General features: G+C 46.5%; 1 protein-coding gene across 1 annotated transcript in view; it reads left to right on the top strand.

Moving 5' to 3' along the window:
* The first annotated feature begins 2,930 nt into the window (after nt 1-2,930).
* Nucleotides 2,931-18,451, top strand: part of LOC128780177 (binder of sperm protein homolog 2-like) — a 28,209-nt gene continuing 12,688 nt past the window's right edge. The window contains exon 1 of the mRNA XM_053917986.1: nt 2,931-3,019. Within this exon, the coding sequence (XP_053773961.1) occupies nt 2,931-3,019 (89 nt within the window). The remainder of the gene's footprint in view (nt 3,020-18,451) is intronic.

Below are 18,451 nucleotides of genomic sequence, written 5' to 3'. Positions count from 1 at the left end.
CACCAAATCCAGTTGACTCTGCTTGGTGAATCCCTTCCTTTCTCTCTGTCTCCCTCTAACCGACCAAAGCCCAGCTCTTCCCATCTCTGCCTCTGCTGCTTTCTGTTCCCCTCACTGGATCCCTGGCCTCCAGCCTCTCCCCTGTCCGGTCCTCTGAGCGCTGATAGGATCTCTCTTGGAGCGTGTTTTTATGCACTCGGGGCTAGATGCTGAGTGTAGAGCAACATGTGGACCAGGCTTGCTCCCTCCCTTCACTGGGCTGCCTTCCTGTGAAGGACACAGGCAGGAAGTGAATGAACCAGGGACAAATATGATATGTGACTCTTAGTTGTGACCACTGTCCCGGAGGCTACGAACAGAGGCTGCAATTGAGAATAACTGTGTCCAGGTCAGTTTTGACTGGGAGGTTGGGCAAGTGCCTCTGGGGAAATGATGTGTGAACTGGAGGAAGAGAAGGATGGGGCAGATGTGAAAGGTGCTTGAGGGTGGGGGGAGAGGAGGGTAGGCCAGACCCCACAGAGCAGCCTTCGCATTCTAAATTCAACTGGCAACTACAGAGGGATAAAGTGGGGAGAGGTGGCCTTCACTAATTCAAAACTCTCCATCAAATTGATGATAATATAACCCATGTCCACACCATGGCCTTCCTCTCCCAGCCTCTCCGTTCTCTCTTTTCCTCCCTTGATCTGCCCCAGCTACACCGCCTTTTCAGTTCCTTGTACAAGCCAAGCTGCCCTAACCCCAGGGCCTTTGCACCTCCTCTTCTCTCCGCCTGGGATCTCACCCCCCAACCCCCGGATGTCTGCATGGCTTGCTTCTTTGTGCCATAAAGGGTTCTGTGCAAGCGCGAGGAGTTGGTATGGGCTGACGTTCTGCATCGCTAATGAGTCCACCTGGATCAGGTCACGGGTGTTAATAGAAAATATTCTGGAGGCGTTCAAGACAAAGATTGAACTGCAAAGTGAGGCTCCATAGCCAGACACCCACGTCTGGAACATTCCGTTTAGGATTGAGGACATTCAGACACTCGGAGGAGCCTTTGTCCCAGGCTGTGGGGTGGCTGGGGCTGGCCTCCTGCCACTGTCACCTCGCTGGTGGCGGCTCAGAGAGAGGGGTGCTGCGGCTGGGGAGCCAAACCACGGTCAGACATGGCTGCAGCATCCCAGTCGTCAAATATGGGAGAAGAAAACCCACCTCAAGATCTTTTAAAAAAGTAATTTAAGTCCACAAGGATCCATTTAATAGATAAGTGATATTGAAAAAAGCTGTGAGCTGCCCTGCCTGGTGTGGCTCAGTGGATTGAGTGCCAGTCTGAGAACTACAGGGTCGCCGGTTCGATTCCCAGTCAGGGCACACACATACCTGGGTTGTGGGCCAGGTTCCCTGGTGGGAGGTACGCGAGAGGCAACCACACATGGATGTTTCTCTCCCTCTCTTTCTCCCTCCCTTCCCCTCTGCCATAAAATAAATAAATAAATAATCTTTGAAAAAATTATAATCTTAAAAAAAATGACAACAGCCAATACAAAAATCGCCGTCCAGTGTGAACAAATCACAATTAAACCTATTTTTTTTGTGAGACTGGCAGAAAATATACTTTTCGGTGTGCTGTAGGATTTTAGTGATTAGTTTATGTGTGCCTCGAGATGGAAAAGGTTGAAAATCGCTGCCTTAGAGGGCTGGTGCAAAGCCTCTGAGAACCACAAAAGTATTAGTCCACCACCAGGAACTTAACAGCCAGAGGGAAGGAGGATGGGAGGAGGTAGAGGGAAAGGGGCGGGGGAGGGGGCGGGTGAATGGTGATGGAGGGAGACTTGACTTGGGACACATGGTACAGTGTACAGATGACGTGTTGTAGAAGCAGAATTGTGCCCCTGAAACCTATACCATTGTATTAACCCTTGTCACCCCAAAAGATTCCATTTCAAAACAGAACTCCATAGGCAATTTGCCCAGACTAGTTCTCTTTCCTTCCATCTCTTTCCCCAAACTTAGGGTACAGGCAGCCTCCCACTCCCTCAAGGGTCTTAGCAGAGAAAGGGACCCGTCCGCCCCAGGCTGCCTTCCTGCCTCCTCTGGCCCTTCCTTCCCAGACCTCTGAGCCGCGCTGCCCGAAGTCTGACCCCCCGCCACTAACATGCAGCCAGCACCTAAAATGCGGTGAATTCTAATTGTCAGATGTGTCAAATGAGTGTAAAATACCTACTGGAGCCCTGGCCGGTGGGCTCAGTTGGTTGGAGCGCCGCCCAGCGCACCAGAGGGTTGCAGGTTCGATCCGCGGTCAGGGGGCACACGGATTGATGTTTGTCTCTCACATTGATGTGTTTTCTCTCTCTCTCTCTCTCTCTCTCTCTCTCTCCCTTCCTCTCTCCCTAACGTCAATACACATATCCTCAGATGAGGATTAAAAAAATAAGATAAAGCCTGAAAAAAGAATGTAAATATCCGATGATTTTTTGTGTTGATTACATGTTGAAATGATAATATCTGGGACATCATGATAAAACAGAATACATTATTAAAACACATTGCACCTGTTTCTTCTTACGTTTTGAAAACCGTGGCTACTATAAAATTTACAGTGAGTGATACAGACGGCTTGCCTTCTATTCTCTCTGGTGGAGCAGCCGCTTTACACCCTCCTTCCCGGCTGGGGGCGGGAGCAGGGGAGGGGGCGCCCAGGCCTTGCTCCCCACCCCCTCCCAGGTCTCTAGGTTGAGCTGTACCTTTGAGGGAGTCCTGCTTGACCCTACCTGTCTCCACGGCCCATTTTAAGGCTCTGCTCCCACGATCTCTGGATTATCTGGGGATCCGCCCGACTGTTTGGGCCTCAGCCTGCCTGTGGGCGGAGGAGGCAGCTGCCCCAAGGAGGGTTTGGGGGGAGTGGTTACAATCGTCGCAGGCTGGATGGCAGGGCCCCGGGGTCGAGGATGGCCCAAGGTGCGCTCAGGCGCTTCCGCGAGGCCCACGACATTCCATCAAGTGTGCGCTATGGGCCCCTGCGGGGGCTGGAGTCAAGGCGAGAATACTGATGAGCAAGTGGAGAGGAAAGCGCACCCTCCTCGCCAGCAACCAGGAACAGACAGGTTTCAGCTGCAGGACGAACGTCCACGACCCAGGGAAATTTTTAGTGAGAAGGGAAGCGTGGGAGAATCGAGACTCGTTCTCTGAAACACATCGTCTGATTTTTCCTCATGTTGAAATACTGAAAAAAATTCATGAAACGTCCCTAGGCCCCCTCTCGGTGTCGTTCAGGGTGGGCACAGAGATTTCCCCACCTGTGCCCCTGAGCCCAAACACGACTCCCTGGTTTACAGAGGAGGAGTGAGGCACAGAGGTGCCAGGGACCTGTCAGGAGCCACACAGCCAATTGGTGGAGTCAGTGGCACTTGCAGCAATGCCTTTGGGGTCTCATTTTACTGTCCCTTCCCTGCCACTTGCCATTTCACAGGCTTGGGTGGTTTCAGAACCAGAGGCTTTGAGGCTGAATTTTCTCACGTGGCCTCCTCTTCACCCCCATTTTCTCAGCCTCTATGTGTCTCTCTGCTTTACTTCTTTCTCTGCCTTTCTTGTACCGTCTTTTGTCTTCCCTCCGTCTTACCCTCTCTGCCCCTGTCTCCGCCCCTGTCTCTTCCCTCCGTCTTTCCCTCTCTGCCCCTGTCTCTTTTCCCATCTTTTTTAAAAAGATTTTATTTATTTTTAGACATAGAGGAAGGGAGAGAGACACGGAGAGAAGCATGAATGTGTGGTTGCCTCTCACATACCCCCTGCCAGGGACCTGGCCTGCAACCCAGACATGTGCCCTGACTGGGAATCGAACCTGTGACCCTTTGGATCGCAGGCTGGCATTCAATCCACTGAGCCACACCTGCCAGGGGCAGCTGTTTTCATTTTTTTATATGCATAACCTCAGTAATACTAACAAGGCATGTCTTCAATTCATCTTATTAGGTTAATATTCACCTTTAAATACGAGTCTGTATTTTAGATATATTGGCAGGTAAATCTTACACAGTTTATATGTAGAAATTATGTCAGTAACATGATATGTCCAACTAGTTTGTGCAAAACGCAGCAGTAGTCAACGCTATTGTGAAAGCAGCATGAAAAAGTGAGTTATGGAGAAGTCTCAGCTATATGGGATAAGGAAATGGATCAATAATTTGTATGAAAATTGTGAAAGTTAACCAGTCAACTTTCAGGAGAACATTACATCCCTTTAGGGTGAAATACGGGTGTGATTTAAATCATAAACAAGGCAGAATAATGGAGATTAAGAGTTTGCCTGTACCTACACCCGTGCCTGTGCAGTTATGCGGAATTTCAGATTCCTGCTATTACACAGAATCTTTAGGGATCCTATTTATTACACTTAGGCCATGGATCTCTCTCTCTTTTTTTTAAAATCCTGTTTTAGAATTCTTCCAGTATTGTGAGCATAAGTTAAAAGCATAACTATAATTTTGCCATTCTTCACATTAATCACGCGAGACCCTCTTTTCTTCTAGATGTCCTCAAGAATACAAAGAGCATGAAAAAAAAGAAAGAAAAATATGGCAGAGAAAAGTAGGATATGCTAATCCATTTTCTTCTCATTTATCAAACCTCCAAACAGCAGACTTTACCAAAAATATTTTGAGAAAAGCATTCTTGTGAACCTATGAAAGCTAAGAATCTAGACAATTTGTCAATGATTGCTCCGCATGGCCAACAGGTTTGAGTAGCTGAAGGTTTTTGAGATGTGCGCAAATAAATCCGAGATACGATGTTCCGGGGCGGCGGGGGGAGGGGGGCGCGGATGGGATTCAAAAACCTTTCCCCTGAATTACACTCCCCTGTGTGTACAAAAAGTTTGGTGACCCGATTAGATATGCTCATCCTTAACCCATTCGTCGATACGCAGGCGTGCAGAAATAGCATTTCTGCACAGCATGAATAAAAGAAGTTAAAAATAAACAGCAAGATGGGCGAATGAGAAATTTAACTCTCTTCTGCTTCATTTGCTTTCTAAGGGACTCTTGGCTCTCCTCTGCCTAATAACAAAGTGAACCCGATTAAGGACACATTTGCAGAACGGGGAATTGGTGACGTGCCTTCCAATTGCGACTGATGTGGAAGAAAGATGGTGATTTAGGGATTGCAAGTGGAACAGGCCCTGGTTTTGTGCTCATAAAGAATCGACCAGAATAGCAAAAAGATCGTGAGCCAAGGACCAACGGTTCTGTTGTGGAATGTATCCCAGACCTGCCTTATCCCGTTTGGGTGAAAGATATTCAGACAAGAAGGGGAAGCAGCTCTGATGGTGGAAGGCTTTGTGAACAGTGAAGATGCTTGACCGGGGCGTGCCCTGGCTGCCTGGGTCACCGGGGGAAGGCTGGCTGGCACAGCGTAGTCTGTGCACGGAAAGGCCGCAGAAGCACTAAACTCTGAGGATGGAAGGATTTCTGCCAGATCCTCGCTGATGGCAGAACAAGGCCACAGATCGTGCAGCCAGACAGTCAAAACGCGCCCTGAACACTCATTTGAAAGACGCTCTGCACGCCTGTGTTCACTGCAGTATTATTTACAATCGCCAAGTTAAGGGAGCAACTTAAATGCCCATCCACAGACGGCCGGATAAAGAAGAGGTGGTACATATGTGTAAGGGAATATTACTAGGCCGTTAAAAAGAATGAAATGTTACCGTTTGCGACAGCGTGAATGAATGCCTAGAGGGTATTATGCTAAGGGAAATAAGTCAGACAGAGAAAGACAAACACCGTGTGATTTCATTTAAGTGTGGAACTAATGAGCTACATAAAGTAACAATCGGAAATATAAATACAGCAAGCAGGCTGATGGTTGGCAGATGGGAGAGGGGCGGGGGGCTGGGTGGAAAAGGTGAAGGGATTAGGAAGTACAAACTGGCAGTTACAACATCGTCACGGGGATGTGAAGTACAGCACGGGGAATCCGGTGAACAGTAGTGTAGTAACTATGTGGAGTGCTAGGTGGGTGCCAGATTTGTGGGGAGAACGCTTTGCAAATCATATAAATGTCTGACCACTGTGCTATACACCTGAAACTGATGTAAAATGGAATGTCCACTATAACTGACAAGTAAAATAGAACAAAAGAACACTACTCACTGTAATAAAGGAATGGACGTTTATCATTTAAAAAAGAAAGAAAGCATTCACCCTAGCATTGTCTATCCTATGGCACCAGTCAAAACCCACACACAGCACAGGGGACCACATACTAACACCCCGCCCCCAAACCCGCCTTTGCAAGAAAAGCCCTGATCCCCTGGCGCCTGCGCAGTAAACTCTCATTCTGTTACAATAATGGAACTCTATAGAACGAGCAGACTCCCTTTTCCTCTCTTTCAACGCACCCCAACACGAGCCCAGGAGGAGACTTGCTGGATGGCATCTTGCCTCCTGTCTCCTGACTGGTGGACTTTGCAATAAAAGACTTGCCTTCTCCCAAAGGCCGGCGCCATAGAATTGGCTTCCGCGCGGGTAGGGCAGACAGCCCTTGCTGGTCACAGAAGTTCGCCTGGGTCGCAAGAATGGACGCCGAGATGCTGCCAGGAAGTCCCAAATGCCGGTTGCCCTGTGTTTGGACACATCTGTAGTTGCAAGATTTAGGGACAAAGTTGCCCACGTAGTTGTAGGGAGCAGCACACGCCCACAGAAATGTTTGAAGTCAGCGAAGGCACCGACTCCTCCAATGTCTTGGGTTTCCCAGAGGTAGGTTAGCCAAAAGGAAAAATCTGCTGGGCCAGGGCCGAAGTCCTGCAGGGGAGAGCATCCGATTTGACAGCTGTTGACGTGTGCGTGGTCGTAACATCAGTCGCTTTGCCATTTTTCCAAAGGAAATTCTTGCCTGACATTTAAAAATGACAGAGACAAAATGATAGACATGCTTTCAACATTTAAAAATCTTAGGAGCACAGGAGAGTGCGTTTCAGACTTCACGATTTATCTTCCTCTGCCGAGTTGGGAAACGCCAGTGAGCAGAAATCTTGCCTCACTCAGCGCTGAGAACCGCAAGCCCGCCTGCAGCTGGGGAGGAGAATCTCCGAGGGCGGCCAGGTCTGCACGCTCGGGTCCGGGTCAGGCTGCGTCCTCCTCCGGAGCCTCTCCAGGGGACTTCGGCCTCGGCGTTCAGACACTGAGGAGGTCTAAGACACAGACAGACCTAGGACTGCCGTTGTGACCCTTGAAGGTCATTGTCTTGGCAACAACCTGAAATTCCTCATTGGGACTGTTCTTATCTTCATCTATGTTACATGCCAGTTACCTTAAGGGTGTTGTTTTTTTTTTTCTGTGTTTCTTCCTACACGAAGTAGGTGTCTAGCTTTGTGGCAGAGACGGGGAGGGAGGAAAGGTGAAAACGAAGAATAAAGAGGAGAAAGAGGGAAGGAGGAGGGGCAGGGAGAAGAAGATGGAGGTAGAATAGGAGAGAGAGCAGGAGGAGGAGGAAGGAGAAGAGAAGAAAGAACATTAGAAGTAGGTAGAGGCTGCCGTGGCTGGGGTGGCTCTGTGGATTGAGGGCCCAAACCGAAAGGTCACTGGTTTGATTCCCAGTCAGGGCACATGCCTGGGTTTCGGGCCCAGGTCCCCTGTTGGGGGCGTGAGAGAGGCAACTTGCCTCTTGCACATGGAAGTTTCTCTCCCTCTCTTTCTCCCTCCCTTCCCATCTCTCTAAAATAAGTAAATAAATTAAGTAAATAAAATCTCTAAAAAACAAAACAAAACACCAAACCTTCAAAAGTAGGTAGAGGAGAAGGAGCCCCGGGACAATGGAGAAAGGGGGGAGGAGCAGGAGGAAGGGGAGAAGTGGAAGGAGGAGGGAGGAGGGGACCAGGAGGAGGCGTGGCCGTGGCTATAAAGCCCTGAGGAAGATCTGGCATCCCTGTCGCTGGAAGGCGGAGCATGGGGCTGCGCTCCGGGCTCCTGCTGCTTTGCTTCTGCGGGCTTCTCTGCGTAGCCGGTCAACACTTCGGAGGTGAGGAGCTTGGCCTGGGGTTGGGCACATCTGCTGCCTCTGTCATCAAGTCTGAGATGCTGTGGAGGGTAAGAGTCACCCCAGTTTCACGTGCTCTAAGAGAGAAAAAGACGCTCCTACCAACTGAGCCACTTTAAGAAGAGAAATCTTTGTCTTTGCAATAAGATCGTGACCACACGCTGAGTGCTTTCTATGCGCAGGGCCGAGATACCGTTTCCTGGAGCCCCCACAGCAAACCCGTGGAGCCTTGAATGGCAAAGGCTTTCTTTAACAGGTGCGAAATTAATTCGATCTTATTGTAAAGGTCAAGGACACATCAATAAACTTTTCTTCAACTTGTACCTTTCACATAAGACTGAAAAGAAATAAAATAAAATGAAACAAAAGAATGGTGAAATGATAAAAACAAAAAGTCTTCCCTATTATAGTGTGATTAATTTTGCAGGAAAGTGTGGAAAAAAGTAAATCACTCACTTTGACCTGCTGAATTATTTTTGTTTTTAAAATGATTTTCATTGTTTTTGTTCAATGACAATATTTGGAAAATACAGGTGAGGCAAAAGGAAAAATTAGAAATCACCCCCAATCATACTATTAAAAAGAAGCAGTAATGAAATCTGGATGCACCACCTTTAAAATATTATTATTGTTTCTAGAATATAATTTGGTAAAGTTTTCAATTTTATTTCCAAGGCTAAAACTAGTGAAATAAATATTTGTTTAAAATTATGTCTTTCAGGTGATGGTATGTCAAATGAAGGTGAGTCGATCAAAACTCTTTTATTATAATTTCTTTTTAAATTTTAGACTAAAATGTGAAGGTGTTGAATACTATCCTTCCTTTCCTGGTAAGAAATCATATTTTTCATGAAAAACTGCTATTTTTATGTCCTTGTATATAAGAAAAAGTACATCCTATGTTAAAATAGTCAAAGAAAAAGAAGAAGAGAGCAAGTATAATGTCCCTGTAAATGTTACTGTAACTATTTTCGAGTGAGCAACTATTTCATTGTACACAACTTTACAATGGGATTTCCTCTTTGCAAAAAATAGTCCTCATAGAACATAATGAAACAGAAAATGTCTTTTGTCGCCTACAGATGAAATGCAGAAATTTCCATGTTCATTCATATCTCATCGTTATGAATGCCTATGTGATATTATAAAGCTATAGTTTATTTCAAAATTCCCTGGGTCATAGATATTTTTGGACTGATCTTAACTATTTTACTATTATGGACCATGCTGAAGTGAACATTCTTAACCTCTAAAACCAGGAAAGTACAGAGGTCAGAGGTATCTATTTTGACTAGTACAGGTTAACATTACTGGGGGAGGAGCTATTCTGACACATGTGATATTGCAAAAGGAAATAATCCCTAAGCCTGCAGAAAGTAACAGACAAATTATTTTATGATTATAAACTTAAAAATTCCTAGGAACACTAAGAAAGATTACTAATTTTTTTAATCCTCACCCGAGGAGATGTTTATTGATTTGAGAGACAGAGAGAGAAACATTGATTGGTTGCCTCCCATATGCACCCCAACCGGAAATTGAACCCAAAACCCAGGTAAGTGTCCGGACCAAGAAATCCAACCTGCAACCTTTCGGTGTGTGGACGACCCTCCAGCCCACTGAGCCACCCGGCCAGGGCAGTAACTAGTTTGAATGAAAGAATCTGACTGTGTGGCTGGATCTAAGACAAGTATACACAGCCACTAGTTCTTCTCTCTGCTGGTAAGAACCTACCACACGTTGACGAAAAGGGAAGCGTTCCACTTCACACCCGCGACAAAAACCATTTGGGGGTTCAGTCAGCGAGAAACGTGCAGGACTTCCGTGAAGTAACCGATGAAGTCGAGTTGAAGAACTTACAGCAGGTTCTGAAAGAAGATCGTGCCGTCTTCTTGGATGGAGGACATAAGAATAGTAAAATCAATGTCAGCTTCCAATTTTCTTTTTCAGAAATTACGGTTTTCTTTCCAGAAGACAAAAGTAAGTTGATCATAAAACTTTTACTGCTAAAATGCGCTTTCTTTTCATGTTGTGAAAATGAGGAAATCGGTCGGTGCGTTTTCTTTTTTTAGTAAAAAAAGTATATATCTTTTTTCTCCTTTCACAAAATGTACTAGACATACCGTGTCAACAGATAAAGAGAACTGACAAGTAGAAATCTTCTTGCATCTCACTGTTGCTGTTTCTACACTTTAATTTCTGCCAACCTGTTAGAGAATACTTAATGTGGAAGTTCATAGAAAATATGTCCAATAGTAATCAGGGAAATTCTGGAAAAATAGTGCTGAGGTGGAGAAGCACTATTTAAACCAACCAGAAATATAGTGTATTAAATAGCATGGTCCCAGCCCAGCAAGATTCAAAGAATAATAAGTGATATTTTCTGACGGGTCGTTGGCTGCTGACCCTGTTCGTTTCACCACCTTTCATTTCTTTCTTGCCAATAATTTCAATAGACTTGACAGAAAACGTAGGATGGACCTCAGGATAAGGTACTGGAATCTAATCACGGTTTTAAATGTATGGACATGTAAATGAAGAGTTACTTTATCTTTACTTAATTTGCACCAATTTATCTTTACCTAATAGCTACTCGAAAGAACATTAAGTTGCATTCCCCTCTTGCATCGTATGGAAAACTGAGTTGCTCTCTAATTAAATTTTCAATGTGAAGGAAACAAAATCATTGAATTTAAGAAGAAAATATAGGAAATGCGGGTGTGTCCTAGGACCAGGAGAGCTTTTCAAGCAAAACAAGAATCATCTGTTATCAAAGTAATATTTAAAAAGTGTGTAAATGTTTCATGCTGGTGAAGACTCCGGTAAAAGAGCCCATTCGTGGGCAAGAGGAACGGCTAGATCCCTAGAGAGAGCAATGCCGCCGGTGCTGCAAATTCACCTGCGCTTTAACCCCATAACCTTGGCTCTGGGGCTTCCAGCCTATAGAACCAAATGCTTCCGTGCAGAAGGACTTACGTACACTGTGCTCGTTTCGGCCATGTTTACAGATCGAAAAAGTCTGAATGTGACAAGTATTGAGTAAACTGTGGCAAGACCCAGATCACAGAAGGGGACCCAGCATCAGAAAGGAGATAGAGCTACAGAAGTTAGACGCATGCGTGGAAAAGGATCTCTATGATATATTACGTTAGAAACTGAAGTTATGGATGTAAAGGAGGATTTATTTGGGGAGAGAACAAAAATCTGTATGCGTGTATATTATGTGTGATTACACATGCAATATATGTTGCAGGGATGGAGATACATGTCATCTATTACAGAAATAGATGGGAGACAGAGATGCCCATCTATCTGGAAAAACGTGTGGGATGCTGCAAACCAGGCCATATACATTCAGTGTGTCTGTGTGCACGTGTGTGGCAGGCATGTCTCTCTGTGTGCACGCGTGTGTGGCGTGTGGGTGGGTGGGTATGACGGTGGAAGAGAGTGAAGAGAAGAAATACAGGGGGAAATGGTTTAATAGATAAATGCCCACATTTATGTGTCTAAGCTGAGGGTAGATTTCTGGAACGGGGGCCAGATACTAACTAAGCAAAATGCTAAGGTCGTGCACGCCGGGGGAGAATGGGACAAGGCTGGGAGTCTGCCCCCAAAGCCTTTCTGGACGGAGGCCCCCAGCTCTGCTCCCGCGCAACACCCCCCTCCACCCCCCATAGCGCTCGGTAGAACCCAGGCAGTGGCTCTGGCGGCAGCGAGCAACCGCCCTCGGGACAGAGGCAGCTTTGTTCCGTCCCGCCCAGCAGTCCCAGAGCTGGAGGAGATTTTGTTTTTCCCTAGATGGCAAGTGCGTCTTTCCCTTCCACTATAACAAGGGCGTGTTCTACGACTGCATCAACTTCAAGCCCAAACACAAGTGGTGCTCCTTAACTCACACTTTTAAAGGACGTTGGAAGTACTGTTCTGAAGATGGTGAGTGTCCGCCCTCTGAAGCCCTCCAGGTGGTCGTCCTGGGGGCTCGCTGAGGCTCTTCCGGGGGCCCAGCAAATGGAGTGCCCAGTCCATGAAACTTCAAAAATAGGTCAGGGCAGGCGTGAACATCCCATCGCACCAAAGATGTATTGTGAGTGCTTCCACCACATGACCTTGAAAGAAATCTTTTAGCTCTGGCTGGTGTGGCTCAGCAGACTGAGCGCTGGCCTGCAAACCAAAGGGTCGCCTGTTCGATTCCCAGTCAGGGCACATGGCTGGGTTGCAGGCCAGGTCCCCAGTAGGGGGCACGTGAGAGGCAACCACATGTTGACGTTTCTCTCCCTCTCTTTCTCCCTCCCTTCCCCTCTGTCTAAAAATAAATAAATAAAATCTTTTTTAAAAAAACAGATTTCAAAAAAATATTAAAGAAAAGAAATCTTTCAGCAGAACCTCAATCCCCCGCCAGTACTGTTGCCGTATGCTTTTAGTGGAATACAGCAGACTGAGAAACAGGTGTGTGTGAGAGATGCCGAAGAAGCACAGAAAGGAAAGCCTTCTTCTGACTGCTTCTTTCTTCTGTGTAGACTTGGCAAAATGCGTGTTTCCCTTCTGGTACAGACGCATGATCTACTGTTTGTGTACCGAAGATTCAGAGGCATTTGGGAGAAAGTGGTGTTCGCTGACCCAGAATTATAACAAGGAAAAAGTTTGGAAATATTGTGATCCATGATGAGATTCAGGGGGGCGGGGCTAAAGGGGTTGCATCGTTCTTGTGGCAAAGAATCCTCAGTTTTTATTGGGAAAGCAGGAGGGAGGGTTTGAAGGTGGTCTGGCTGTAAATAACTTGGGTTTTGATTATGGTTATAGCGTTTCTAGCCTCGGCACTCTTACTTCTTAACTGTGTAAAATTTGGCCCTTAAAAAAATAGTGTACGGACTGGGGGTGATCAGGAGGTGCCAACGCCATTGACTTTAACAAATGTCCCGGTCTGGTGGGGAGATATCGATCACGGGGAGACTGTGCTTACATGTGGGGTCAGCGAGGATGTGGGAGCTGTGTCTCCTGCTGGATGTTGTTGTGAACCTAAAACCACAGAAAATAAAGTCTGTTCTAAAATGCGTTACCCTGATGAAGACTTGTTTTTTTTAAAGCTTTTATTTATTTATTTTTAGAGAGAGGGGAAAGGAGGGAGAAAGAGAGGGAGAGAAACATCAATGTGAGAGAGAAACATTGATTGGCCACACCCTGACCGGGGCCCGAACCTGCAACTCGGGCATGTGCCCTGACCGGGAATCGAACCAGCAACCTCTCTCTTTGTGGAACGATGTCCAGCCAACTGAGCCACACCAGTCGAGGCTGTTATTATTAATCTTTCTAGCAACCCCATGAGATAAACATTGTCGCCATTTTCAGAAATTATGAGTCAGGTGGATTAGCTAATTTGGGGGCAGGGGGTGGGAATTAACTAACTTTTAAAGAGTCCATAGCTTTAAGAGTCTTATGATATAGCCCTGGCTGATGTGGCTCAGTGGATTGAGCACTGGCCTGCAAACCGTAGGGTCACCGGTTCGATTCCCAGTCAGGGCACATGCCTGGGTTGCAGGCCAGGTCCCCAGTAGGGGGTGTGCAAGAGGCAACCACACATTGATGTTTCTCTCCCTCTTTTTCTCCCTCCCTTTCCCTCTCTCTAAAAAAATAAATAAAATCTTTTTAAAAAAAGACTTTTATGATGTAAAATGGTGGTAAAAGTCAAAAGCTAAACAGCATTACCACATGACCCAGACATTCTACTTTTAGGCACATGTTCAAACGAATGGAAAGCGGGGACTCAAACAAATATTTCTACATCAGTTTCCTTCTCAGCCCTATCCACAATAGACAAAGGAGGAGGGAACCCAAATATCCATCAGCAGATGAGGGGGTGAATGGAATGCGGTAGAGCCATGCAGTGCAGTATTATTCCGCCTTAAAAAAGCAATGAAGTGGAGCCCTGGCCCGGCGCTCCATTGGGTGGAGTATTCATAGTCCCGTACAGCAAAAGGCAGCAGGTTTGCTTCCCGTCAGGGCACATACCTAGGTTGTGGGTTTGATCCCCAGGGGGAGCACATACAGGACGAAACCAGTCTCTCTCTCTCTCTTAAAAAAAAAAAATCAATTAAAAAAAGCAATGAACTTGATACATTCTACCACATAGATGAACCTTGAAATCATTACACTAAGTGAAATAAGCCAGACGCAAAAGACCACACACTGTATAACTCCATTTCCATAGGGAAATTCTTAGAGACGGGCGGTGGATGAGAGGTTACCAGGGGCTGGGAGGAGGGGAGCATGGGGAGTTATTGCTTAAGGGCACAGAGTTTCTTGCCGTTCACCAGAATAACAGTCTCGTTCTTTCCCGTGGCCTTGCACAAATACTGACCTGCTGTGGGCTCTCACTGGGTACCAGTATGTGCCCTGACTAGGAATCGAACCCTCAACCTTTTGGTGCACGAGATGACATGCCAACCAACTGAGCCACCCAGCCAGGGCTGGAGGGATATGTTTTGAATTCACTTATGACAGGTGATTTCCCCGAGCTCTCTAAGCCTCAGTTTCCTCCAGTGTAAAATAAGATTAGGGATGATAGACGTCTCGTGGCTCTTTGTGAAGATAAAATAATACGTGCAATTCTTATTACTTGGGGTAGTTACGTTCTATAAAGTTGCTGCGAGCACCGAGTTAGTGAATACTGAACTATTGCTCGTAGGGGCAATACAGGGCTAGGCTCCTGCCAGCAGCGTTTTAACATTTGCATCAACTTTGTACGTGTGTTTCTGATACCTGTGTAACATATATTCTTGCCCTGTCCAGAGTGGCTCCGTTGATTGGGCGTCGTCCTGAAAACCGAAAGGTCACAGGTCGGATTCCCGGTCAGAGCCCCCAGTCCGGGCAGGTGCAGGAGGCCACCAATCAATGTTTCCCTCTCACGTGGATGTTTCTCTCTCTCTTTCTCTCTTCCCTTCTTTCTGGAATCAATAAAAAGAAAAAAAATACATATATTGTTGATTCATTAACACGGAACTCACAGTCAACACATCATGTAATTGGTGCCTGAACGGAACTTCTCTAACGCGGAGATTTTCTCCGCCGGATACAGCACAGCCTTCTTGTGCCTGGGGGCATCTTCTTGTGCCTGGGGGCATCTTCTTGTGCCGTGGGGGCATCTTGAACAGCAAAGTCACCAACAAAAAGCACCAGCCACCCCCCGCCCTCCCTCCCACACCAAATTACTCACAGGATGAAAGCTGAACATACACACTGAAGAGCTCAAAAGTTTTGTTGCTCTGCGCTTGTTTGAATTTCTGTCAGGGTGGACGGTGTGCAGTTTGTAAGATTCATAACTCACGCGCACCCTCTGCCGTCCAGGTGGGGAAGGGCAGTTAATTTCAAGGATAGCTTTGCTTTGTGTTGGGAGGAAGGGTGCGTTGGGACGGGAAGGTTTGTTTTATCCTATTGTGGAATGTCCTAACGTGTCTCCCTCCTTTTTCTCTTCCCAGCCAACCTCCAAAGGAGATCTTTCTCTTCCGTTTACCCCTTTCTCCTACAGAAGTGGTGCTTTCTAAGTGAACCACCTCACACACACGCACCTCTAAGTGCCCGCAACCATCCCGCCCCCCTTCTCTGACCTACGAGAACTCCTTCTCAGTATTTTCTCAGGGCGAGATGTCTCTCCTGGCGGAGATTGTCGCCATAGCTTTGCCTTTTCCAGGACGTTACAGGGTTTAAATCATACAGTACAGTCATCCCTGGGTACCCACTGGGGACTGGCCCTGGGATCCCTCACCAAAATCTGGAGACGCTCGTCTCTTACATAAAATGCTGTGGTATCGGCCTATAACCCAAGCAATCCTCCCGCGTTCTTTAAATCACCTCTAGATTACTTGTAACGCCTAGCGCAGTGGAAATGCTACGTAAATGGTTGTTAGCCCGTGTAGTTTAGGGAGTAATGACAAGGGGAAAATTCTCTACATGTTGGGCATAGATGCAGCCATCACCCATCATAGGCCTAACTGCACACTACACGTCAGCGACAATGTAACGTTTTATTTTGTTTTTATTTTTTGAGTATTTTTGATCTGCAGTTGGCTGAATCAGCCTATGTGGAACCCACAGATCTGGGGGGGCGGGGGTGACTTAGGTAGCATTTCACACAGGGTTTCTTTCACCTTGCAATATGTATTCAACATTTCCCCACATCTTTTCATGGCTCGAGAGCTCCATCCCTTTCTGGTTTTGATTTCTAATTTAATTCCTTTGACATCAGAGAATGTGCTTTGTATGAATTGAATCTTTTTGAATGTATTGAGACTTGCTTTATGGCTAAACAGGGGTGTCCAACCTTTGGCGTCTCTGGGCCACACTGGAAGAAGAAGAGCTGTTTTGGACCACACATTAAATACATAAACACTAATGAAAACTGATGAGCCAAAAAAAAAAAAAAGGCTTTAAGTAAATTTATGATTTTGTGTTGGGCTGCATTCACAGCCTTCCTGGGCTGGTCTCCAGGAGGGGGCGCTCCAGAAGCAACCACACGTGGATATTTCTCTCCCTCTCTTTCTCCCTCCCTTCCCTCTCTCTAAACATAAATAACTAAAATATTTTAAAATTAATTAATTAATTAATTAAAAAGATTGTTTATCTCGTGGCACGTTTGGCTTCCCCACATGTCTCACAAACCCTCACACCACACCCACGAGGGAGGCTCGGCCTACTCACTCAACAATGGCTACTAACTGTTCCTAGTGGACAGGCAACTGTTTTCTGTTAGCAGAGATAAGAATTGAACGGGAGAGAGTGCTCGCCGCCAGAGTCTGCCATGGACCCAGGGAGGAAGATAATAAGCAAATAAAACACCCACGTTCATAGCTATGGGTTTAGACAGGGGCGTGAATGTGGGATGTCAGAGGTCAGGTCAAGGAGGGGCTTTGGCCCAGGTGTCGGGAAGGCTATCAAGGATCCTCACCAGAGCAGCCACGCTATCTCGCTCTAACTACCGCGTGGAGAGGATGGAGGGGAGGCAAAGATGAAGGGGGGGCGTGGGTTAGGCAGGTGTCATGTACCCGGGAAGGATAGTGGTCGGATGAGAGAGCATTGGCAAAAATCAGAAGCAGCTGGATTCAGGATATAGTTCCATGGTAGAGTCTGTAGGATTGGCTGGCGGACTGGACTTCGGATGGGAGAGAGGACCCAAGGGTGACTCCTGTGTGACCCATGCATGCAGGTGAATGGTGGTGTCACCTGCTGAGAAGGGCCACAGGATGAGCAGGTCTGGTGGGGAAATAAGGAGTATTTTGACACCCCGCCCCCCCGGGCTTAGATGAGAAAAACGAGATTGACAGAGGTTAAGCCAGCTGCCCACAATCTCCCCGCGAAAAAAAGGTGGGCATTGAATTTAAACCCAGGTGTGGCTCAGTTTGTCGGGCATTGTTCCTCAAAGCGAAAGGCCTCAGGTTCGATTCCCAATCAGGGCACAGGCCTGCGTTGGGGGTTCGGACCCTTAACCCTAACCCCAGTCAGGGTATATACCATCGATGTTTCTCCCCCTCTTTCTCTCCCTCCCTTCCCCTCTGTGTAATAAATAAATAAATCATTATTTTAAGTTTAAAAAAATTTAAACCCTTAACAAAAGGCTCATCCACTCTCTCTTTGTTAACTTCTTTGTGTGCCCATGAATTTCCACGTCTCTAGCTCTCTCCTGAAACCCTCAACTCTGTGAGCTATAGATAAAACTCTGAGCACGTTTTCTACACGTACGTGCAGTTTAACTTTCCCAAGAATCGAGACATCTTGGCTCTTCATGCTGGCTCTCAACTCATGCCTGTGATTCAAGGTTTAAACACGCGACAAGGCTGAGATCAACAATCTCATTTTGCAGAGATGAATCAGGGTGTTATGGATTGAACTGTGTTCCCCATATATTCATATATTGGGGAACAATATATATTCATATTCATATTCAACAATATATTCAACAACATATTCATATATTCCCCAAATTCATATATTGACACCCTGACCCCCCAAAGAGACACCAGAGATAACTCTTCACTTGTGCACGGAGGAAAGCTCATGTGAGGACACTGCAAGAAGGTGGCCGACTACGAGCCATGAAGAGAGCCTTCGCCAGAAATTTTGCGGCGCCTCGGTCGTGGACTTCCAGCCTCCAGAACTGTGAGAAATCAGTGCACGTTGCTTAAGCCACACAGTCCGTGGCATTTTGTTCTGACAGCCCTAACGGATGCGTGCAAGGGTCTCGGGAAGGCATATGTATCTTATGTGCAACACTCAACTCCTACAAAAGACAAGGGCCAGTGAAGGTTGAATGCCTGGTAATGACCTTGTGCTATGCATCTAGACATTAAATCACCCCCCTGAAAGGACAGTGGGTAAGTTATGTAGCCACCCTTCCCAGCGAGTAAGTAGGAAATCCAGGATTTGGAAGTTAGTCTATTTGATATCGACGCTC

The sequence above is a fragment of the Desmodus rotundus genome, unplaced genomic scaffold (assembly GCF_022682495.2).
Source record: "Desmodus rotundus isolate HL8 unplaced genomic scaffold, HLdesRot8A.1 manual_scaffold_91, whole genome shotgun sequence".
In the NCBI taxonomy this organism is placed as follows: Eukaryota; Metazoa; Chordata; class Mammalia; order Chiroptera; family Phyllostomidae; genus Desmodus; species Desmodus rotundus.
The sequence above is the reverse complement of the archived record's forward strand: the minus strand, read 5'-3'. Positions and strand labels throughout refer to the sequence as shown.